This window comes from Lepus europaeus, chromosome 11, assembly GCF_033115175.1.
Source record: "Lepus europaeus isolate LE1 chromosome 11, mLepTim1.pri, whole genome shotgun sequence".
NCBI classification, from domain to species: Eukaryota; Metazoa; Chordata; class Mammalia; order Lagomorpha; family Leporidae; genus Lepus; species Lepus europaeus.
The window spans coordinates 106555177-106580676 of NC_084837.1; the positions used below are offsets into that span (position 1 = coordinate 106555177).

Below are 25500 nucleotides of genomic sequence, written 5' to 3' on the forward strand. Positions count from 1 at the left end.
GAGAGATTAACTTTCCCATTACCTTTAATTGATACTTGTTTTATTGGTAGCTAGAAATATTTTTATTGTACTTCCATGTGTATTTTTAATAAAATATTTTTGGCCTTTTATGAAGATAAACCTTATAAATTTGAAATATTTTGTCTTTTTTTTTTCTACCCATGACAAGTTCTGGCATTTTGTTTAAGTAAATCTGTCAGTTACATAGCCCAGTTCAAAGACGCCGTTTGGGGTGGGCGCATCTGGCCTAGTGACCAGGATGCCCCCGTTCCCCCTGGAGTGCCTGGGTTTCACTCCCGGCTCTGGCTCCTGACCCCGCTGCCCACCAGTGCAGCCCTGGGGAAGCAGTGGTGACGGCTCAGGTATTTAGGTCCCTGCCACTCACGTGGAGACCTGGAGAGTTCCCAGCTCCCGGCGCCAGCCCTGCCAGCTGTGGGCGTCTGCGGAGTGACCAGCGAATGCAGCCCTGTCTGTCTTTCTCTCAGGTGTCTTCTACATTCTCCTGTGTTTCAGTGTGAGCGATGAAGAATCCCTTGGTGAACTGATGTTCATTAGTCTCAAAATAAGTTGAAGCCGTTCAAAATTAAAAAGCACATTTTCAAGAAAAAGAGCTGGACTGGCATCCCTCTTATCTGGTAGCGAACTTCCCACAACTGGAATTGTGTATAATAGAGAAAATACCTGCTAAATGAGAGAAACAAACCACACGGACAGCTGCCTCCTCAGTGTCGCTGGCGTGGTTCAGCGCATTGGCGCATTCACACCCTTGGCTGTCACCATCCTCATCGTGGCCCTGAGCTTCAACATCTTCTCCCACTGTACCTTCATGTTATTTACTAGCTCTTCACCAAGATACGCAGACCAAAACCAAATGGGATGTGAACGACTGCACGGACGGTGGCCAATGTGTGAATGCAGGTCCACTGAGCAGTACAGATTTTCTTACATGTGCGGGCAAATCATGTAATAATCTCCCGTAAGCCCCCCAAGTGTTTCCAAATAGGCAAGAATCCAGAGTGTTTAAAAAAAAGAAAAGCCTCACCTGCACTTGATTCTACCGTCAACTTGCTGTTAACAATTTTTGCTTTAATATATGAATTACATTAATACCTCACATTACATATATGAAGCCAAATTACACTAACTTAGTTGTTTACAACCTCAAATCTTACTCCCAGTACACATTCCAATAAATTTATTCTGTAAAAACAATACATTTTTTTGTTTTTGATTTTTTTTTACAGTAAACTTTTCAACTACAAACCTGGAATACGAGAAAGATGTTCCAAGGACAAGCATAGTAGGATTGATAAAACCAAACTGACTAAATGTGTTCTCACAATATAAGCTGGCATAAAAATAAATAAAATTCTCTATTATCACAATAGCAACAATAATGTACACATAATAATGGTTTGTCGATGAATATTAACTATTCTACTTCTAGTTCCAAAAGAAAACAGTTCATTTTAAAAGTCTATATTTAAAAGTCAGTGTTTTGTCTGGTTTCCCACAGGGCTGCTGCTCAGTACAACTGTATAATGGAAAGTATCCACCTTGAGGGATTAGCTCAGATTGTGTTGGCACTGGGAAAAAAGAGATCATTGCCTTTGTTTTGGAGTAACACAAAGAGACTCACTAACTTCACATTCAGAAACTCGGTGTGTGTACATAACAACATGAGTCTTGAGAAGTATAAGCTGGCAACTAGCTATTTCTAATACAGAATAGGTATTTTACAATGTGGTTAAACTTTACACATGGCCTCAAAACTGAAGGACAATTTTAATTCTTCTTCAATATACCAATGTTATGTATCTAGGAATTAGTTCCTGGGTTCATTAAAGAGAGGAAATCCCACCCTTATGCATTATGTTGAGTGGTAATCTAAAAAATGCAAATTAATATTTAATAAAGTGTTTGGTGATGGCGGGCGAAGGCAGGAAAACGGAGGACATAACTGCCTTGGCCAAAGGATCCTGGACATGTATGAGTCTGTGCAAAAAATCCTGATAATCCTTAGTGGTTAAGGGCAACCTCATGCAGCCAAATAACATGAAATGAAGTCAATAACCTTAAAAAAGGCTAAAATGTCTTTTGTTTCCCAAACACAAACAGGAATGTGAATAACGAACATACAAACTGGGGTTCTGTCAACAACAACAACGACTATGTATTGGTTCATAGTAAATCCAAGAATATCAGACAACCAAACATACAACCTTCTTGTGGTTTCTCTTAATATGCAGCATTCATTCTAGTAGTTAGGTCTGGAAAAAAAAAAACAGAGAAAATAAGCCTTTAGATGATGTAGGGAACTAGCAATGGGGGCTACCCACACCACGGAATATAAAACCAGGTTTTCTGAGATGTTCATCCGCACTGCAGCATTAACAACACTTAGCAAGAGCGTCTGGGGCTTCGCTTAGCACCCATGAAAGTGAACGGAAAAACTAAACTTGGCTGTCTGGCAGGGCAGTCGTGTGCATTCTGTGCCCGTTGCTGGGACACACAGAGTTACTGGGGAAATGGACTTAGGCCATCTTTGTGGGGACTATGGTGTCACAAAGGCAAGCTGCACAAAACTGAAGAAGCACTTGGAGTGCACACATGTTAGTCTTCAAAATATTTACAACCTGATTAGTCGTGTCAGGAGTTAACCAAATAAAGATCTATAAAGTCTGACTTCGTGCTTTTGAAAAAATTATAAGGTGAAATAAAATGTAAATATTCTATTTCATGGAGTAATGTGTTTGAATTTGGGACCCACTTTAAATGGTGTCAGGTTATATTTCTCCAAAGGTATGCTATTTTTGTTTTCCTCATCATTAACCCAACTATATCAAACTCCCCAGTAACACTCTCATGGGATGAATGAGTGCGAACTCAGGCCCCAAACGTCTTTTCAGAAAACAGCCTGTTTCCGTTCTTTCTCCCACTGAAGTGGATGAACTTGTGTTTAAGCACGTGCATGCACACCCATGGGAATGTCCTCACTTAGACAGCCAAACCTACCCTATTCTGTATACAAATCATTCTAGCCCCTCAAGATGGCAGAAATGTTTTTTTAGCCTTCCCTGTCTCTCCCAAAATGAGAAAGATAATCTTAAAAAAAAAATCACTTAAAACTTGTGAACTTGCGAAGTGCAGTGCCCAGCGACTCCTAATTATCTACTAACAAAAACACTAAGAAAAGATCATACTCAATGGGTACTGTGGTGGGGGAATAGAAAAATGGATGCTTGTAAAAGTTAATTATAAAATCAGATTTTTAAAAACTCTGGTACCATATCACTACATCTATGTTCTGAAAAATTTAACTTGTTAATTCATGATGACAGATAGTCTGGACATGGTGTTTTAATTGTCTGCCTCTCAGCTGCCATTAATGGCTCATCCTGCACTGGTCAGCACGCTCTGTGCCATGCACCCTGGGGAATGGCTGCAGAATCCAATCCCATTCCCTCGGAGACTGCAGGCTGGCGGGGAGCAGGCACTACGAGATGCAGACTCACAGGGTACATGGAGCACCAATTTCATGTGAAAAATGATGTTCAATATGGCCAGTAAGACTTAGGTATTTGGCGCTTTGTAAAAATAAAGCAACCTATTCAAGGAAAAGAACTGACAGTATTTGCTGCCAATGATAGAATTTGAGTGTTTAAGTGAAAATCAGAATTTTGAATCCTTCATGAGTGACAACTTCCCAACACTTAAAAGACTTTTTTGAAGAGACAGGTGGTAATATTTAAAAAACATTAAAAATATTTGATAATGAAATGTATAATAGCAAACCATTATCTTCCAAATGGGTAAAAGCTATTCAAAGTGCCAGAGAGCCCGGTGGATTTTAACAGAATACAAAAAATTCAGATGGCACACTGCAACTAACTCTTAAGAAATTACTATGTACAGAATTTACATAATATCAAATAGTAATATCCTTAATTATCTGGAAGGACTTCCAACTCCTTGAGCGGGCCTGGAAGAGGCGCCACCCCAGCGGCGCGCTGAGCCTCGCCCTGATCAGAGCCTCTGCTGACGGCTGGCTGCAGCTGGGAGAAGCCGAGACACAGGATGCGCGGTTGTACCTGCCTGGACCCCCGTCCACAGGAAAGACAACATAGTGAGTGCTGCTTTTCAATTTATTTCTAAAAACATTTATTTGAGAGCAAGAAAATGCAAGGGCGCTTCCATCCGCTGGTTTCCTCCCCAAATGCCCCCAACAGCCTGGGACAGGGCTGGGGCTGAAACCAGGAGTCTGGAACTCAATTCAGGTCAATCCAATGTTAGAGTACATGGGTGCTGGGACCCCACATTGTCTGAAGCATCATCACTGCCTCTCAGGGCCTGCTAAGTAGCAGGAAGCTGGAGCCAGGAACTGAATCCAGGTTCTCTAATGTGGTCCAAACCAGCATCCTCGTTTGTTTTTGTGGAGGGAGAAGGAGTGTGAGGGAGCACTCCTAACTACGGGCTCACTCTCCCAGTGCCTCGAGGCCCAGAGCTGGGAAGTCAATCCAGGTCTTTCCCATGGGTGGCAGCGACGGTGTCAACTGAGCCATCACCTTGGCTTCCCAAGGTCCACATTAGCAGGATGCTGGCATCGGGAGTCAGGACTTGAAAACTGGGCTGCTCTGATATGGATGTGCGTCGTAGCCAGTGCCTGGGCCACTAGGCCAGCTGCCCTGTTAACAAATGCTTCTTTAAGCCCATTAGGTTTTAGGGTAATCTTTTATGTGGCAACAGATAACCAATACAGCAGGCCTAAACCCATCAGTGCTTGGTGTTCTAGTCACCTCTAACTTTGTATCCACGAGAGGCAAGAGGGGGGCTCCAAGGTGCTGTGGATCAGGCAGCCTGCCCCTCTCTGCCTCGGGATTCCTGTGGGGGCCAAGAGGGTGCCCTGTGGAAGTTCTCCCCTCCCCCGCAGGGCTCAGCCTCAGCCACCACCACCTGCCCGGGACGTCAGGCTCTTCACCCGCACGTCCTTCATCCTCGCTTGCTTCCGAGGACAGAAGACGGGCTCCAGAGCACCCACCCCTGCCCGGGCTCTCATCCCCCGGGAACTCTGCGCATGTGCTTTTATGACCTCATCGCCCACCTCCTCCTCCCCGCAACGCCTCTTTTCCCCTAGCCCAGTGGAAGTCACGGTTAGCCACGCACATCTCCAACATTCCCAACGTGAACTTCCAAGCCATTTCACTCACCAACTTGTTCTAACTGCGACTGGTTTCCTAGACACTCACATGATGAAGAGTGATTCTACTCACTATACCAATGCACCCACACTGTTACCACCAGCTGCTGCGACTTTCCATAATTTGATTCGAACAGCTCACTCTTCTATCATCACCTGTGTCTGCAGTTTTTTTTTTTTTAAAGATTTTATTTATTTGAAAGAGTTATAGAGAGGCAGAAACAGAGAGAGAGGTTTTCCATCTGCTGGTTCACTCCTCAAATGGCCTCAATGGCCGGAGCCAGGAGCTTCTTCTGGGTCTCCCATGTGGGTTCAGGGGCCCAAGGACCTGGACCATCCTCTGCTGCTTTCCCAGGTGCACTAGCAGTGAGCTGGATTGGAACTGGGGCCACCGGGACTTGAACCAGCGCCCATATGGGATGCCGGCACTGCACGCCAGGGCCTCAACCCACTGCACCACAGTGCCGGTCCCTAGCTCACTCTGTCTTATATTCCAACTCCAGTAATTCTTTGACATTTACAATCTGTTGATCCAGTCTCTTCCTCAAGTCTACCTTTTTCTCTTTTATGTATTTTGGATCCACTGTTACAATAACTTTCTTGCACATATCCTCAATCCCCTGGCTTCAAACTCCTCTCTCTTGGGGTAAACTTCAGTTCCAGTTAAATTCCGCTCTCTGACCTCCCTGTGTAACTGAACATACCTGCAGCACACACACAGCCTCCCCACTGCTCTCACCAGGCCATCACACCCACTGACCAAGTCCCCACTGCTCTCACCGTGCCGGCACGCCCACTGACCAAGTCCCCACTGCTCTCACTGCACCGTCATGTCCACTGACCAAGTGGGCCCCTAGTGCTGCCTGCCAATTCAGCTTGATTTCCCGAGTCCACGCACTCTTCTGCTTTTAAGTGACTATTTTATACATTTTTATCTCTCTTGAAACTTCCAGTGCTTCTTCCTGTTCTTACTCTCAAATGCTGACTTTGTCTCCTAAGGAAATGGAAGTAATCAGATAACTTTTATGTGTTCCACCCCAATATCCACTCACGTCTCTGTATGCCCAAATACTCTGCCAATCCTGTTGCAATGGATGAAATATGGTGCCCCTGCCTGCCACGGAACGACTTTTATGTCTTTTTGCCTTCTGAAATTCACTGTTTCAGCACTTTTTTCCAGTACATTATAATTGTGTGACAGCTCCTCACTTGGATCATTCTATGAGCTATAAATTTCTCAAGAAAAGTTCCTCAGGACCTCTGTCTCGGACCATGGCTACACGGTTTGAGGCCACCTTCCCTGTGGGATCCCAGCACTCACTAGAAAACTGCTATCATGAAGAGACTGTGGCACTGACCAAAGGAACAGGAGAGAGAACGCAGAGAGAGACCCATGGATATATAACAGATGACACTGCAGCTCAGAGACAAGCAAGGAGGGACGAGTCAATAAACAGCAATGGTTCAAATGCTTTGCTTAAACAAGGCAGAAAAATGCTAACCATAAAAAGAAAAGTTTGATAGAGCAGACAATAAAATTAAGACAGTCTATTTTCTATAAAGGTCAGAAAGAAATTGAATAGAGAAGCCACAAACTTCAGACACTTAAGGGCAAATGAAAATCCTTGTTAGTCAGAATCGACAGGCCTTATGAGTTAAAAAAAAAATCCAACAGGAAAATGGGCAGAACCGTAAAACAAGCACTGACCAAAACAGGACACAGGGGTGGTCAAAAACCATGGAAAGAGACGAGACTCCTCCTCACCATGGCTGGAGAACTGCAAATTAACCCTTGACAAGACCTACTACACTGGCAAAAATGGAAGAGTCTTGATAATGCTGGTGGCAGTATAAATTGGTCCAACTATTAAAGAAAAATAATTTGGCATTATCTGGCAGGATTACAGCCACACGCTCAGGACAGCCCCTTCTTTTCTTGCTGCATGCCCTCCGGGAACTCTGGTCCATGTGCACTTGCTAAGGAGCAGGGGCTGCTTACCACAGCTCCTGACTGCAACACTCTGGAAACAAACCAACCGCTCCTCAGCAGGAGAGCTGATAAGTACGCTGTGGTGTACTCCCAAGACCGAGCCGCACACAGCACGGACAGATGGGGCGACTACTGCCGCACAGTTTCGGAGTCCGTGTATTTGAGGCCTTCAAGAAGTTCATGAACATGTGTGTCATGAAACACTGTACAGAATTTAAAACTGTCTTGCATCAAAATAAGCTTACGTCTTAATTCCATTTTTCCATGAACCCTCTGAAGCACCCTCATATACTGTATACACCTATATGTGAGGTATGGGCTGACATTTTTTAAAAAAAGATTTATTTATTTGAAAGAGTTACAGAGAGCGGTAGAGACAGAGAGAGGTCTTCCATCTACAGGCTCACTCCCCAAATGGCTGCAATGGCCAGAGCTGAGCCGACCCAAAGCCAGGAGCCAGGAGCTTCTTCCAGGTCTCCTACCTGAGTGCAGGAGCCGCCAAGGACTCAGGGCATCCTTTGCTGCTTTCCCAGGTGCGTTAGCAGGGAGCTGGATTGGAAATGGAGCAGCTGGGACTTGAACTGGTGCCCATATGGGATGCTGGTGCTATAGGCTGGGGCTTCAAACTGCTGTGCCACAGCATTGGTCCCTGGGCTAACATTTTTAAAATGGAGGCCAGCACTGTAGCACAGCAGATAAAGCTACTACCTGCAACACCGCCATCCCATATGGGTGCCAGCTTGATTTCTAGCTGCTCCACTGCCAGCCCAGCTCCCTGTTAACGGCCTGGGAAAAGCAGTGGAAGCTGACCCACCCATGTAGGAGACCCAAATAGAGCTGACTTCCACCTGGTTCGTCACGGCCATTGTGGCCATCTGAGGAGAGAACCAGAGTATGAAAGATCTCTCTCTCTCCGTCTCTACCTCTCTCTTGGTAACTCTTTCAAACTAAATAAATAAACCTTAAAAAACATTTTTTTTTAATGAAAACAAATAATACACATCTAACATTGGTGCTCATCTCTGTGTAGAAAGTTGGGATGGAAGGAACATGTAAACCCACACAAGCTGTTGTTTCAGTTCTTGGGTCGTGTGATAGGGCCGCTGGTGTTCACTTTGATACTATGCTCTATAACATACGTGTGTGTGTGTACGTCCCCTTGCATTTAATAAATATCTTAGTAAGAACAGGTTGAAGATAGAAGAGGATCTCAGGCTCTTGCTTTCCCACTGGCTTCTACTAGTGGTGCGCCTGGGTCAATTCTTTTAACCTCAGCTTCCCCAGCTACAAAACGGAGATACGAGTGGCACCTGCCCACTGGGCTGTGTGTGAGCCGAAGGGAGAGCACTCACAGCATCTACGTGGCATGAGCCACAGGGACCGCTGCTGTCTCCAGCACCAGCTGTTTTCCGAGGTGCTTTCAATCTACTAGAGTAGAAATGGTTTCAGGGCGGCACTGTGGCGAAGCAGGTTAAGCCTCTGCCTGCGGTGCCAGCATCCCATATGCATGCTGGTTTGAGTCCCAGCTGCTTTGCTTCCAATCCAGTTTCCTGCTAATGGCCTGAGAAAGCAGTAGAAGACAGCAAAAGGGCTTGGGTCCCTGTACCCGCATGGGAGACCTGGAAGAAGCTCCTGGCTCCTGGCTTTGGATTGGCCCAGCTCCGGCCGTTGTGGCCATTTAGGGAGTGAACCAGTAGATGAAGACTTCTCTTTGTCTCTCCTTCTAACTCTGCCTCTGAAATAAATAAATCAATCTTAAAAAAAAGAAAGAGAAACAGTTTCACTAGCCATTAGAAAAAATACATCTACACTGTAGTAAATAGACAGTGGGGACAGTACTGTGGCATAGCAAGTTAAGCCTCTGCCTTTGTGGTACCGACATCCCATATGGGCAGTGGTTCTCATCCCAGCAGCTCCTCTTCCGGTCCAGCTCTCTGCTGTGGCCTGGGAAAACAATGGAAGATGGCCCAAGTGTTTGGGCCCCTGCATGCATGTGGGATACCTGGAAGAAGCTACTGGCTCCTGGCTTCAGATTGGCCCAGCTCTGGCTGTTGTGGCCATTTGGAGTGAACCAGCGGATGGAGGATTTCCTCTCTGTTTCTCCCTTTCTCTGTCTGTACCTGTGCCTCTCAAATAAATCTTAAAAAAAATTAAAACAAGGAGATAGACAGTAATGCATAATAGCTGAGACCACATGAGAGATAAGACACACAGAACAAGCTTTCTGAGGATAGAAGGGTGCAAAGGTGGATGGAAGAAAGGGGCTCTGGGAAGAGACCAGCAGGAACAGGCAGACAAAGCAGACAGGGAGAGAGGAGTATTAAGTGCCACAGAGGTAAAGACAAAGATTAAAGGAGCAACTGGGTTTGGCAGTATCTGGGCCCTTTCAGAGCAGCTGCCAGTGAGATGGTCAGGGAAGAAAGGAACGCAGTGGGTTAAAAGCCATGACTAGGAGGAGATAAGGACAGGGAGACTAGGGGAAAACAGTGGTCTTCTAAGAAGGTTAGAGAAAGAGAGAAAGTGAGGAGGGAGACAGATTGCTGGAGGTAGGTCTCCAACAGAGGGAAACTTGGGACTGTCTAGAGGCACAGGGGACAGGGACCGAGCCAACAGACAGGAGGGACAGGAAGCAGGTGAGCACGAGCTAGGTCCTGGCAATGCCAAGGTACAGATGAGTGCTCCTGGAGCTAACGTGTGTATGAATTACTTGGGGATTTAGTTAAAATGCAGATTATAATTCCTGTCTGGGGTCTGGAGCTGGGCCCGAGATTTGCATTTCTAACAAGCTCCCTCCCACGTGATACTGATGCTGCTCTTCCACGGACTGCACTCTGGCTGTAGAATAATGTCATGTGTCACAGAAGTGCACTAGAAATAAATTTTTGTTAGTAAAGGAGATGGAAATTGTGGGCGTGTTTGCTACATGCATATTGCAGCTACCTGGGATAAAGAAAGAAGAAACTCAAGCGAGCAGGTATTCAAGCCCTCAGTGATCGACAGCAGGTGTGTGTCCTGGGGAGGCTGCAGGCAAGGACAGAGGACATGTGCTGGGGAGAAGCCAGGAGCAGAAGAGGACAGGCAGAGGACAGAGTGAGGGTCAAAGGACAGAGAGCAATTAAGATCTCACTACTTGACAGTCATTCCAGATAACTAGGATGAAACAGGAAACAGCCGAGAGGTGAACAGGACCGACTCCAATAGGCAAGAACTCAGCTGAGTCTGGAGTTTGACAGACGGCTAGTAGCAACATAGTTCATGGCTTAATATTTGAAAATGATTTGACACTGTCCAGCTATGCACAGAGAAAAGCTGTGTGGAAACTGCTAGGTGCAAACTCTGCCTACATTAACACTGTTCTAAGGTAGACCTGCCTGTAGCTTTGAAGTTAATAAAAGTTAATGAGTTAAACTAGATAAATTTGACCTTGTAGTTATTTCAAGTATTAATATTCCTTGACTACTTAATTATTTAAAGTTCACATGGATTTATGAAGTTACGCATACTTCTGGGAAGAAGTGGTGATATGGAATACTCTATTTTGAACTTATCTTCAATTCTGTGATAAGAGAAACACAGCTGTCCAGTTTCATAATTTCAGTATTTTACACCTTACTTTTATTTATTTATTTATTTTTTTAATTTTTGACAGGCAGAGTGGATAGTGAGAGAGAGAGACAGAGAGAAAGGTCTTCCTTTGCCGTTGGTTCACCCTCCAATGGCCGCTGCGGCCGGCGCGCTGTGGCCAGCGCACTGCGCTGATCCGATGGCAGGAGCCAGGTGCTTCTCCTGGTCTCCCATGGGGTGCAGGGCCCAAGCACTTGGACCATCCTCCACTGCCTTCCAGGGCCACAGCAGAGAGCTGGCCTGGAAGAGGGGCAACCGGGACAGAATCCGGTGCTCCGACCGGGACTAGAACCCGGTGTGCCGGCGCCGCAAGGCAGAGGATTAGCCTATTGAGCCGCAGCGCAGGCCTACACCTTACTTTTAAAAGACTCTGACATCGCTGCCATTAGTTTAAAAGCAACAAACCTGCTGACAGAGCTCCAAATTGACAGGCAGGTCTAATTCCCATTCCGCTGTCTTATTCTCACACTCTAAGCAGCCAATCACTTACACAGGAGCTGTGAGTGGATGTACTCACATAGCATCAGGCTGAGAACACGTCTCCATTTGCCAACACAGTATTTAATAATGCTGAGACGAGGATGCTGGTTCGGAAGCAAAAGGTCTTCTAATTTAATAGGAAATAAATTGTAAGCATGTCCTTACCCCCTCACTGGTTTTCTGCAAGTCTGAAGTTGTATTTCTTGTGTCATTGCCAGCATCTCCACCCTCAGAGCTGCTTTTGTTTTCCTCTTCTTTGCAGTCTTTGTCATCTTCATCTCCTGGAGATTTCCTTGACTGTTTAGAGGATTTCTAAATGTTTAGACAAGTGAAAGGTCAGGGTCAAGGGAGAACTGCAAATGCATACGTGTAAGCAAGAGATGAGGAGCAGCTGACTCGCATCCAGTCTCTGTCTTGATACACATGCAGTGTGCAGGGGCGAGCTAAGCGACACTGGACAAGTCCTTTCACCGCCCTGGGGCTCAGTCTGGCCAGCTAGAAAGGCTGTGCAGATGACTAGATGACCTCTCAGTCCTTTCTAGAAGTGTGATATTAAACGCAGGAGATATTCATGCATCCAGAACACTGTCTGAATAAACACCAGCGTGGGAAAGGTACAGAACGCCATCTTACGACTCCTGATCAGGTGTTACATAAGCTAACCTTCATCTTTTAAATTACAGTTACTTAAGAGCCCAAGGTTATGCTGGTGAACCAGGCCCTTCTGATTCCTAGACTCCATGCTGGACGTCTAAACAGAAATTCGAGGGGTGAGTATCACCACGACGCATGTGAGCAAGCTGTCCATGGGGTTCTGATGCATGTGATGGTCGGAGAACCACTGTGCTAGGGTACGTAGTTGATATTAAAAATATCATGTTACGGTTCTTACGTGATCATGGAAGATACAACCTTGAAGGAAAGCGAAGGAAATGACCCTTCAACTTAAACAGATCAGCCTTAGGAAGTGAAGCGTACTTTACTCCCTCATGGCCCCTTACTTCTGGGCTTTACAGAGGCACTGAAAAGCCCCCTCCCATACTCAACGTGCAAGTAGTGACATTACACAGAAGCTCAGCAGGCAACCATACATTAAATACTATCAAAATTCAAGTGGCTGTTCAAGTGAAGGACAAAGTGTTTTATAAAATCAGCCTAAAAATAATTTCAGTGGAATATAATTTGATAGGGAAAAAATTCTATTTTGTTGTCATTTGCAAACGTTATCCTCACTCAAGGCATCGTGTCTTTTTCAATAGGTGCACAGAAAATAACGCTGCATTCACACAATTTTTACCTGTATGCCAGTTGGGGGGTTTTATAAACTGCCAAAATAAAACCTAAGTAGTCTGACAAACTCTTGGTAGCTGTTTGTCTCAAGTTTCCTAAGTATATGCAGCCTCTAAAAACAAGAATCTGAGTGGAAATAATTTTTATCTATGTATTTAATTGTGTGACAGACCCAATAGTGTGAAACCTGTACCGATCTCTGGTCTTCAAAGATCTATTTATCTTGCTTTCAGTTTCTAAAAGGTGAAAGCTTTTTACAACCTCCTGGTTTTGAATGACTATATGAAAAACCTAGACTTTCGGTCTATGATCATGTTACTCTTCCGTTTAAAAGCTTTGGTTATGGCCACATTGGGAATAAGATCCAAACTCCCTGATAAGCCCTCAGTGTCCGCATTACTTGGCCTTTGCCTCCTGCCTTGTTTATAATCCTCCAGCCGCACCCGCCTCCTCCCTGTTTAGGAACTTTCACACTCTGCCCACCTTGACTTCTGCAGGCCTGCCCCTGCCTCTGCCTGCATAGCCTTCCTCCAGGCCGGATAAACCCACCTTTGCAGAAAGGCCTGGCAACCCTGTCTAACGGAGGTCCCGTGTTCTGTTTCTCCCCGCTCCCGTTCAGTGCCTTCCTGGCCCTCCCACAACCTGCATTCACTCAGGTTTACTGCGCTCCTCCCATCCTATTCCAAGTTACATGAGGAAGGGATGCTGCTGGATTTACAACACTGTACAGTGCCTGTCATGGACCAGCTGATTAGAAGCTGTAAAAACGGAATAAATAAAAAACCCAAAGCACATTCTCTCAAGCAGAAAAACAAGTAAGGATCTATGTATCTGGCACACAGACTCAGCATCGAATCACATCGGGTCTCCTGTATTTCTAAATCCTTCACAGCTCCTCTGGAGGGGCCGTTCTAGGGAGAGCTACTCATCTGTCTTCCACCGAAGCAGTCCTCCTCCAACAAGAAGGCAGTATTTTCAAGGCCAAATCGGCCCGAAAGCGTCAATAGCCATACTGCCCTAACATCTAAGGTTACCTGCCCTATTCCCTCTGCTTGTCTTCTTAGAGGTAAGAAATTCCATAGACCTAGTCCCTACAAACAAACTGAAAAATTATCTGGAAACTCTCAATGAACATGCATGCAACGTCAACAACAATGGGCAGCGTCACAGTAACCTTTGAAGTGTATGACTTTTTCCGTTTTGAGCCTGCTTTTTCATTCTTTCTTTTGCCTTTTCCATCTTCTTCTACTCTATCACCTTCTTCCTCACTGCTGGCATCAGCAGTATTTCCACCTTCTCCTCAGTTTCCGAAGAGCTCTGTTGCTGAATTGCCTACGAAATAATAAAACACCAGCTAAATTGTATTTTTGAAAATAAAATAGCAGACTGAAAGGAATCACTCAATTTTAATTTGACAGCATTCAGATTTCTCTTAAGGTTTTTAAAATAAAGGGCTATCAAACTCAATATTCCAGCGGTCACTTGACTTGAACTCTTGTCAGTAAAGAGTTACATCTAACCCAACATGACACTGGGGCCAAAAAGAATTCTCACTGCAAATGAATGCAAGGTGACTTTTAATACAAAGGACATGTAACAGAGCTGATGAAAAATTTAAACCAAAGGTCGAGACACAGCCAGTGACAACGAAGTAAACTAAACCATTACCTGGTAACCTGTAAACTTTACTCCTGGGTTATTTTCTATTTCCCATAATCCTTCATTAAATCCTTTCCGTTTGTTGGACTTTCCAAACTTGTCTTTGTATTCCTTATATGGAAAAAGGTCTTTGGGACCTAGAAATGCACTGCAGAGATACATTAAAAACAGAATTGACATGCTGAACTTCAGATGTAAGATATTTAAATATCAGTATCAATTAAGGTGTCAGAGCATATTACAGTAAACAAATTTAAATTATAGGGAATCCTTCTGAGTTAGGCACATATCAAGATGTTTTAGATACATACTTCAGAAAAAATGGACAGGTGCAAAATACTACTAGGTTGCACTACTTTGATTTTACTTTTATTATTTTTTTAAAAAGATTTATTTATTTATTTGAAAAGCAGAGTTAGAGACAGAAAAAGATGGAGAGACAGAGAGAAAAAGAGAGATCTTGCACCTACTGGTTCACTTTCCAAATGGTTGCACCAGCAGGGCCTGGGCCAGGAGGAAGCCAGGAGCCTGGAACTCCATCTGGGTCTCCCACATGGGTGGCAGGGGCCCAAATATTTGGGCTCTCTTCTTTCCCAGGCTCATTAGCAGGAGCTGGATCAGAAGGCAGAGCGGCCAGGACCTGAACTGGCGCTCAATGGGATGCCAGAGACGCAGATGACAGCTTGATCTGCTGCATCACAACTCTGGCCCACTTTTACTTTTAAATTACCAATATCTTCTTTGCTTTATGTTTACTTCGACCATGTATATCATTTTAAACTAAGATATAGCTATGTTAATCTTAACATAGGTAAGGGCTTTGTGAGATTTACAATTACAGATATGAACACTGGGACCCGTGTTATGGCACAGTTGGTAAAGCCACTGCCTGTGACACCAGCACCCATAAGCGTGCAGGTATGTGTTCTGGCTGTTCCACTTGCAATTCAGCTTCCTACTAATAGCCTGGGAAAAGCTGCTGAAGAAAGCGCAAGTGTTTGGGCCCCTGCCACCCATGTGGGAGAACTGCGATGGAGCTCCTAGCTTTGGCCTGGCCCCAACTCTGGCTATTGTGGCCACCTGGGGAGTGAATCGATGGATGGAAGACCTTCCACTCTCTCTGTAACTCTTCAAATAAATAAATAAATCTTAAAATATCTGTATCTATCTATCTACCTATCTATGAACATTGGAATACAAGAGTTCTAACTCTACATACCACATCATTATCTTTATTCACTATTATTTCCACAAATTAAAAATATTAATATTTAATGGAGAGTTAAGCCAGAAAAAAACTAGAAGTGGCAAAATATCTAGAATCTTATCCAGTTTAAGCCAAATCCTAAGTTAATCATAACCATGCAAAAATGAGTTAGAGTGAATCCTGGGCCTGGCTAACAGACCTGAGCACTCCAGCTAGCATCTTCAGCATTAGACTATGGGGATGGAGTGCCTGAGGGAGCCCCTCAAGCTTACATGTCAAACAGAGCTACAGTCATCATTCAGAAGACATTAACTGAACGTCTCCATGTCAAGACATGACTCCAGAGCTGCTGGAGATGCTGCAGGAAAGAGACAAACATCTCTGCCCTCACAGAACAGGCGTTCTAGTGGGAGGGGCGGGGTATGGATGATAACAAAGGGAAGTGAAATATACAGTGTGCTAAAATAAGTCACTGCATACATACACCAGAGAAGGAGGGGTGACTTTACAATGTTAGGTACACAGAGCCGGAGAGGCTTCACCACGAAGATATCCAAGTAACTGACTAAAGGAGGTGACGGTACAACCCATACACCGAGGTGGGGAAGAGGCTGCAGAGAGCCCAAATACAGAAGCCGTGAGGCGGCAGAAAGCCTACCTCGTGTGTCTGGAAAGCCAGGCCACTGTGCCTGCAGTGAGGAGTGGGTCAGCTAGGGGTACAGATTACACAGGACACTGGAGGCCACGACAACGGTTTTTGCATGATATGAGGCTTAAAGCTATTAGGTTTTTGTAGTATCACTCTGGCGGCTGTGTTGAGCAGACGGAGGACGGGGTCACGGGGTGGAGGCAGGGGGACCACCAAGAAGGCTCCTGAAGCAAGGCTGGTGATCTGCTGCAGAGCATAAGCAGCGAGGCCGCCAGTAAGTGGCTGGATCCTGACTTCACCGTCCAGAGCCCAGATGGTCTGTAGATGTGCTGAATGTGAAGCAAAGGTGGAACTAAGGGCATCTCCAAGGTCTTAGAGTCAGGAATGAGAACAGAGTTGATATTTACTAAGATGGGAAGATTTGGGGGAGGGCAAGATTCAGGGGTAAAAAGCTCAGTTTTGAATGTCAAGTCTGAAATTCCAGTTGGATATCCAAGCGAAGGTATCAAGTAGGCAGCTGGAAAGATGACTCTGGAGGTAGGGAAAGGTCTAGCTGGAAATGCACACTTGGAAACGGTCAGCAAACAGATGATATTGACAGCTTCAGACAGCAGGTTTGTAAGTTTATAAACTCCATTTTTAATGGGCCTCAGTATTGATAATTTACATTGTCCAGTTGATCAAACACTTCAAGCTGACAGCCACTCATGGAAGCTTTTGACACCAGAGCTGTTTAAGAGTCACCAAACCTTTTCTTACTGTCGACCTTTAATTGCTCCGTCAGCTTGATTCCATCACATTAAACCCAGAAATAACCTGTGAACATTTTCATCACAAACACGTCAAAGTCCTACTTCACCAGCTGAATGTGATAAAGAAATGAACGCTATCTGTGGACGTTTCACTGAGCGGGGTCTGTCAGGAACGATTAGACTGCGGCTTCCGACCTTCCCGGCCTTTGACTCTACGTACAGGAAATCGCCGTGAGGTAAGCTGCCTGTGTTCACGTCAGCCACCGGTGCTGGCCAGAGCTCGCCTGTGCTCCAACAGTGCCACGAGAGTTGGGATTAATGGTCACGCTTTTCTAATGTAAGACTTAATCATTTCCAGCCTTCCTTATTTATATCTCATCCCTTATACCACCTTTGGATGTAGGAGACGCATGTCTTTCTTACAAATAAACAATACGTTTTTTACTGTCACCCTCCAGGAATGACTGATAACTGGCCATGTTATCATGTTGTAGCTGTTGCCAGAAGCTATTCTAAAACAAGTTCGGGCTGGCGTCTGGGCTGTGATGAAGACATGGGTGAGATACCCATGTCCCACATCAGAGCACCGCGGGCGGATGCCCAGCTCTACCCTGATCGTTAACAATGATGAAAAGTCTTTATATTAAGAAAACTATTTCATTAGGTCAGTCAGTGATTTGTGTGGCTATGTGATTTTTGACAACACGTAAGACATTGCAGAGAGTCTATAAACAGTGAAGTCTAGCAGAGTCAAGTTACAGCTGTGGAAACTTTACTTTGTTAACTTACGTTTCGTGGGTGCCAAAAAAGAAGATAGGGTATTTGTTTGCTGGAGGCTTCACAGCTCCCTCTGGGAGTTCATCAATCTATTAAAGATAAATTTCGTTAGAAAACAGTTACTAGAAACACAATATTAACCTGTTCTGTTAATTTATTGCTAATTTCAAAATAAAATTATTCTAATCAAAATCTTCAGTTTTGCTTAACCTGACAAAGTGATTCTAAAGGTCACATCTGGCCCACTACATGGACGTCCATACTCTAAGCTAATTATAAGCAATTATGATAATTCATAAGCAGGAGCCAAAACTACTAATTTCCTTTGACCCAAAAGAATTAGTCCTGGGAAACTGTGCTAGTGAAGTAATTCAGAATAAGAATTTTAAAAAGAATGAACAAGATGTAACTTTTTTTTTTTTTTTTTGAGTAATACCAAATACATTCATGTCCGCAGAAACATAAATGTGGTAAGATAGCAGAACTACGGAAAATTAACTTGATGAAATGTCAGGTAATCTTTAAAAGACATCATCTCCTGCCTGGACTATTACAAGTCTTTCTCCTAACTCAGCTGGCACTGTGGTGTACAGTGTCAGCCGGCATCTCATACAGGAGATAGTTCTGAGACCTGCTTATCCCGCTTCCAATCCGGCTCCCTGCTAATGGCCTGAGGAAGCCGTGGAAGACGGCCCAAGTGCTCGGGCCCCTGTACCCACGTAAGAGACCTGGATGGAGTTCCAGGCTCCTGGCCTCGCAGGCAGCAGCCAAGCCACAACGCCAGCCCCAGTGACATCCTTCTTATAGGGTGGCTATGGTCATCAACTGAAGGGCAGTTTAGTATCCCTGGCATGCAATCAGGAGCTTAGTAAGTGACAGATAGTTGTTACTGCTACTCAGCTATCAGAGGCACCAGACAAAGAGCTACTCCTCTGTGGCTTCAAAAAAGCTTCCACTGACAAGCTCCTGTTCCTCCACTCCTCTTTCCTGTCAGCTGGGAGCCCAAATTGGTGCCACTGTCAGGGTAATCTAATCAGGATACAGGAACGGGACTCCACATAATGGCTCAAGCTTGTATGTGTAGTAACTTAGTGTTTTCATTCATTCAAATGGTAGCTGGGGGTGGTGTGGGGTGGTGTGGTGTGGTGTGGAGGGCAGGAAGTACAAAGGACCAGGGAGATCAGCATGGATACCAAAGTTCCCCCCGAGGCAAAGTCTGCTCTCAGAACCCTTACTGCATTCAAATACTACTCAAATATCACTTAATCATACACTTCTCTATAACCTAACTTTAAAATTGTACCTCCTGGGGTTGGTTTTGTGGCAAGCTGGGTTAAGCTGCTGCTTGCGATGCCAGCTTCCAATATCAGAGTGCTGGTTACAGATCTGGCTGCTCTGCTTCTAATATGGCTCCCTGCGAATACACCTGGGAAAGCAGTAAAGACGGCTCAAGTGCTGAGCCCCTGGCTCAATTTCCCAGCTCCTAGCTTCAGTCTGGCCGACCTGGCTGTTGCAGTCATTTGGGGAGTGAACCAGCAGATGGAAGATCTCTCCCTCCCTCTCTGTAGCTCTGCCTTTATAAATAGCACCTCTTTCCCTATCATTTTCTATTCTCTATCCTGCTTTATTTTTATTCTTAGCATTTTTCTGACATTGAGTATATGTTTGTCTCTGGACATTAAAACGATCTCCATTGGTGGGGGGTAGGGGGACTTGTTGGTTATCACTGTAACCCTACTGCCTGAAGCAGTGCCTGATAACTAATAGGTGCAAAATCAATATTCCTTGAAGGGATGAAGTTCCTAAGTCTAGTCTCTGTGGGGTTATGCCAACTCTGTGTGTGTGTGTGTGTGTGTGACACAGAGACAGGGAGACAAAAGCAGGGGAGGGAAAAGGGGAGTGGTGAGCAGGTGTAAGGACTGCCATGGGGTGGGGTCTAGCTCTACAGCTCTAACAGTGGACATCAAATCTAGCACTAGGAACAGTTATTCCAGGCTTCAGTAACAGGACAGAGAAAACAACAGACGGCAGATGGATGGACCAAGGCTTCCTGACTGACTCAAGATCTGACAACCTCTACACTGGCACAGGGAGGGAACCTCCAGCTGTGAGAGGGAAGAGAGAGGACAGCTATGGGACAGTTTCAGTAACAAATTACCCGGAAACACTGTTATAAAGATACCGTATACAGCAGTCTCTATGCATAAGAGAAGAAAATGAGGGCAAGCAAACTTGTCTCTGAGGATGCCAATGAGGACTCTTTTTTTGGGGGGGGAGGGCAGTTACTGGGAAAGGATGGCACAGGAAACCCATCAACTTGGTTATAAAAAAGTATACAAGGTATGGTGAATTAGAATGGGGAAGACCCAAATTTGTGATCTTATCCTAAAAATGAATTTAGACAAAGAGAAAATCTGCAAATAAGTCAAGAAATTTACTTTGGGGGGGGGGGGCACTGCTGTCGTGTAGCGAGTAAAGCTGCCACCTGCAGTGCCGGCATCCCATATTGAGATCCGGCTGCTCCACTTCCAATCCAGCTCCCTGCTATGGCCTGGGAAAGCGGTGGAAGATGGCCCAAGTCTTTGGGCCCCTGCACCCACATGGGAGACCTAAAGAAGCTCCAGGCTCCTAGCTTCAGTTTGGTACAGCTCCAGCCGTTGTGGCCATTTCGGGAGTGGACCAGCACATGGAAGACCCCTCTCTCTCTCTCTCTCTCTTTTTGCCTTTCTGTAGCTCTGCCTTTCAAATAAATAATAAATTTTTTTAAAAAAAGGTATTTGGAATATCAGTCCCTACTTATCTTCAAGAATACAAAAATCATCACCTACTGGTTGACTGATCAATTTCACAGTGAAAGACATTTTGATTTGATAAAATCTTGAAAAACATTGACATTTTATTTCCGAGGAGTAATAAATAATTGTGAAATGTCATGATATACTTAGAACTTCTCACTTACGGTAGCCTATGGTAGGGACAGCCAGATACTGAGGCCCCTCATTAAAATGTACATTGCTGCTTCTGGAAGAAGAATGTATATGGGGAATTAATCCATGCTGCTGGTACATCTGCAGAGAGCCAGTCTCCAACAGCAGGTTAATCAATGAGAGATTCTGGTTTATGATCGTCGTATGAGATCTTATTTAAATCTCAATGGGATATTCTCATTCTTGTACATTCCCTCTTCATCCTTCCCTCCATCCCATTCTCACTTTCTTTTAGAATTCTAAAAGAATTTTAAACTGAGTTGTATAGAAATCTAGCATATTAGCCTAAATCTCTTTTAATCCCTTCCGTTTTCTAAGCAATTGTCCACATAGGTTCAATTTTGAATAGGCATAAAATATACTTCCTTATTTAGGGTTTATTTTCACTTTTGTTGATGTAAAATTTATATATAGTGAAATACACTGATCTTAAATGTATGTTTTATGACAATCTGATAAATGCATATACCCCTGTAACTGTTAGCCATTCAAGTACTGTTCAGAACATCTAAGTCATCCCAGAGAGTTTCCTTGTACTTCCTACTAGGTTCTTCCTATCTTTATAATCACTTTTCTAAGTCCTTGAACTCAAAATAAAAAGCATCATACAGTGAGAACACTGGTTGGTCACTGGCTTCCTATGCCCCTGTGTTTTGAGGTGAATCCAGATTACATCAGTAGTTCATTCTTGTATACTGCCAAGTAGTATGCCACTGCCTCACTCCCTGCTGATGGGCCTCTGCGTGATCGCCAGCGTTTGTCTGTTAGGAGGCAACATCCCAACATGTGCCATCAACATTTTTGTATGTTTCTTTTTGTGGATATGTACTTGCCTTTCTCTTGGGTAAATACCAAGGAGGATTACAAGATAATAGTGGAGGTACATTTTTAACTTGATTTTAACTTGATTTTATCCTCCCTCAAGTAAACTACGAGTCTCAGGGGTTCTACATCCTAACCAACAATTGCCAGTCTTTCCCGTTGTAACCATTCTAATAGGTGTGAAGTGCTGTCTAGCGTGGATGTCTTTTAACATACTAAACTGTACTTATCCAAAAGAAATGACAGCGTATGTCCTCACAAAGACTTGCTCAAGGATAAGCAGGTAGCTTTATTTACTATAGTCAGAATAGCTGGACCAGCCCAGGTGTCGATTAACGTGAAAATGCCTACACAAACTGTGGTACATTCATAAAAGGGGATACTATTCAGTAATAAAAATGAACGAGTATTTACAATAACATGATGAATCTAAAAAACAAGCCAAATGAAAGAACCCTTACACAAAAGAGTGTATACTGTGTGATTTCATTTAAATGAAGTTCCAGAACAGGAAAAGCTAACACAGAGTTAAACAATCTGAACAGTGATTACCTCTGGGGGAAGTTGGAGGAGGTGACAAGACTTTTCTGTGGGTGATGCTAATATGTCATATCTTGATAGCGTTGTGGACTATATAAATTTGTCAGAACGCATCAAATAAAAACACTTAAGATTTATGCATTCACTGTATGAAAATTTTACTTCAAAGCGTAAATAAATCTAGCTAACTTAATTCAGGCTGAAGAGCTTAGAGATGAAATATATTAATCTCTGAAATTGACTTTAAAATATAAAAATAAGATGGACTGATGGATGACTGAAGATTGTTAGGTGGACAGAAATTTGATAAAACATATTTGGTAAGATACGAATTACAGAATCTAGGTGGCATGCATATGGGTGTTCACTTTCATATTCAATTTTTCTGTATGCCTGAAATTTTAATACTAATATATTGTTAAAATAGGTAGATGGGCAGATTAAAAAGGATGAGGTACTATAATAAATTGGTTATATTCTTTAAGTTATAAAGTCAATAGATTGTTTAGTCAACAAATTAAGATGAAACAAAACTTTCATGCTTCATTATAAGCTGGGGTTGATTTTTAAAAATACGTACATATTTGGGGGCCGGCGCTGTGGCGAAGTAGGTTAGTCCTCCACCTGTGGCACCAGCATCCCATATGGGTGCTGGTTCTAGTCCTGACTGCTCCTCTTCCGATCCAGCTCTCTGGTATGGCCTGGGAAAGCAGTGGAAAATGACCTAAGCGCTTGGGCCCCTGCACTTGCGTGGGAGACCCGGAGGAATCTCCTGGCTCCTGGCTTTGGATCTGCTCAGCTCCAGTCATTGCAGCCATTTGGGGAGTGACTCTCCCTTTCACTGTTTTTAACTCTACTTTTCAAATAAATTAATTTAATCCAAATAAATTTAAAAAAAACTTTTAAAAGTAACTTCAAACTTGCCAACCACAGGGATTGCATCAATTGTACTCCCACCAATAATACTGAGTCCCTGTATCTCTAGATACTCATGATGAGTATTATAAATTTCTTCTTTTTTAAATTTGCTGTGTGGAAAATGGGCCTTTAATTTTCACTTTTTTAAAAAAATTTATTTGTCAGGTAGAGTTATGGACAGTGAGAGAGAGAGACAAAGAGAAAGGTCTTCCCTCCTTTGGTTCACCTCCCAAATGGCCGCTACGGCCGGCGCTGCGCTGATCCGAAGCCAGGAGCCAGGCGCCTCCTCCTGGTCTCCCATGCGGGTGCAGGGGCCCAAGCACTTGGGCCATCCTCTCCTGCCCTCCTGGGCCACAGCAGAGAGCTGGACTGGAAGAGGAGCAACTGGACTAGAACCGGGCACCCATATGGGATGCCAGCGCCACAGGCAGAGGACCAACCAAGTGAGCCACAGCGCCGGCCCCAAAAGCTCATTTTATTCTATCACTTTATTTATACATCTCTTGGTATGCACAGAAGACTGGTTTTGGATTTCCTGTGGGTATCATAATCTGTAGATGCTCAAGTTTCTTATACAAAATGGCATATAATTCACTCCCCAGATAACCACAACAGCTGGAGCTGCGCCAATCCAAAGCCAGGAGCTAGGAGCTTCTTTTGGGTTTCCCAAGTGGGTGCAAGGCCCAAGGACTTGGGCCATTTTCTACTGCTTTTCCAGACCATAGCAGAGAGCTGGATAGGAAGTGGAGCAGCTGGGACCAGAACTGGTGCCCATATGGGATGCTGGCACGGCAGGCGGTGGCTTTACCGACTACACCACAAAGCCGGTCCCTGTATACTTTCAGTATGGATGCATTTTCTGAATTTTTTTTTTTTTTAATTGGGGAAGAGAGAGCGAGTGAGCTAGCTCCCATCTGTTGGTTTACTTCCCAAAAGCCCAGAGAGGCAGGGGCTGGGCCAGAGTGGAGCCAGGAACTCAATCCAGGTCTCCCCCACACACGGGTGGCAGGAACTCAATTACTCATCACTGCTGTATCCTATGATTTGCATGAGCAGAAAGCTCAATTCAGGAGCAGACTGGGTATTTGCTACTCTGATATCACAGCTAGGCTACAGGCTCACTCTGAATATTTCTGGTCTTGAAGATGTGGAACTCACGGATGCTGACTGTGCACGTGTATACACAGCTCAGCCCTTTTTCTATTGCATATTCCAAACATCCCCTCCCATTCACTGACTTGACTTCATTTGCAGAATGTTCTAGCAGAAATTAAGGGTTTTTAAGATTTATTCATTTGAAAAGCAGAGGGGGATGGGAGGGGAGGGAGGGAGGGGGGGAGGGAGGGAAAGGCAGGCACTCTCCATCATCTGGTTTACTATCCAAATGGCCACAACAGCCAGAACTGGGCCAGGGCAAAGTCAGGAGCCAGGATCCTGCTCCTGGTCTCCCACATAGGTGCAGGGGCCCAAGCACTTGGGCCATCCTCTGCTGCTTTCCCAGGTACATTAGCAGGATCGAAGTGGAACAGCCAAGACTTGAACCAGCACCCCTATGGGATGCCAACACTGTAGGTGGAAACTTAACCTTCTACACCACAGTGCTGGCCCCAGAAATTATTATTTATATAGTAAAAGCTATTAATCTTTTTCCTGGTGGCTTACAGGTTTATATCTTGCTTCTGAGATTACCAAAAACTCTCCCCTGTTTTCCCTAGAATTATTTCTGTGGTTTTAATGAATTCTTTTCTTTCTTAAGATTTATATTTATTTGAAAGGCAGAGTTACAGAGAGAGAGAGAGGCAGAGACAGAGAGGAGAGAGATCTTCTATCTGCTGGTTTACTCTCCAAATGGCTACGACGACCAGGGCTAGGTCAGGCTGAAGCCAGGACCCCAGAACTCTATCTAGGTCTCCTATATGGATGGTACTTGGGCCATCGTCTGCTGGCTGCCATCCCAAGTACATTAGCAGGGAGCTGGATCAGAAGTGGAGCAGTCGGGACTTGAACTGACTCCCCTATGGGATGCTAGCACTGCAAGCAGTGGTTTAACCTGCTGCACCACAACACTGGCCCCTCAATTATTTTTGTAAGCTAGAAATCTGCCTAGTAGTATGTGGAGGGAAATAGTTACCCACAAAAATGATTACTGTTAGGATAAATTGCTACAAGCATTTAAGAAGTTGACATGTCCGTATATACCATAAAATCAAAATCTATATGCACATGCCCTAACAATTCACTTCTAGGAAACAATTTATCCTAGAGAAATAAAAACATACGTATATAAACAATCCAAGATGTTCACTGGAGCTTTCCTGCCAAAAGCAGCCACAACTAACGGGCCATCAGTGTAAGAATGGCCAATGATGGTGTATACTACTGCGTACCACACAGCCAAGATCTGCAGTACTGACTCGGAGAACTAGTACATATAAAGGAAGTGAAAGAAGGCAAACTGCAGAATGAAAAAAAGTAACTCCATAGAGCTGTGTGTGTATTCATTAGGAAGGATATCCACCAAACTAGCAATGACATGGGACCAGCAATGACATGAGTTGAATTTACAACTCAAATACCTCATTTTTAATTCTGCAAGCCTTTCAAATAT

The 25500-nt window shown here is 44.3% G+C and overlaps 1 protein-coding gene across 1 annotated transcript in view; it reads right to left on the bottom strand.

Annotated features, from left to right (window-relative positions):
• Positions 1–195: 195 nt before the first annotated feature.
• Positions 196–25500, bottom strand: part of HDGFL3 (HDGF like 3) — a 53366-nt gene continuing 28061 nt past the window's right edge. Inside the window, 6 exon segments of the mRNA XM_062206330.1 lie at positions 196–2270; positions 11457–11603; positions 13756–13883; positions 13886–13913; positions 14250–14388; positions 17638–17714. Of these exon segments, the coding sequence (XP_062062314.1) occupies positions 2265–2270; positions 11457–11603; positions 13756–13883; positions 13886–13913; positions 14250–14388; positions 17638–17714 (525 nt within the window). The 3' untranslated portion in view covers positions 196–2264.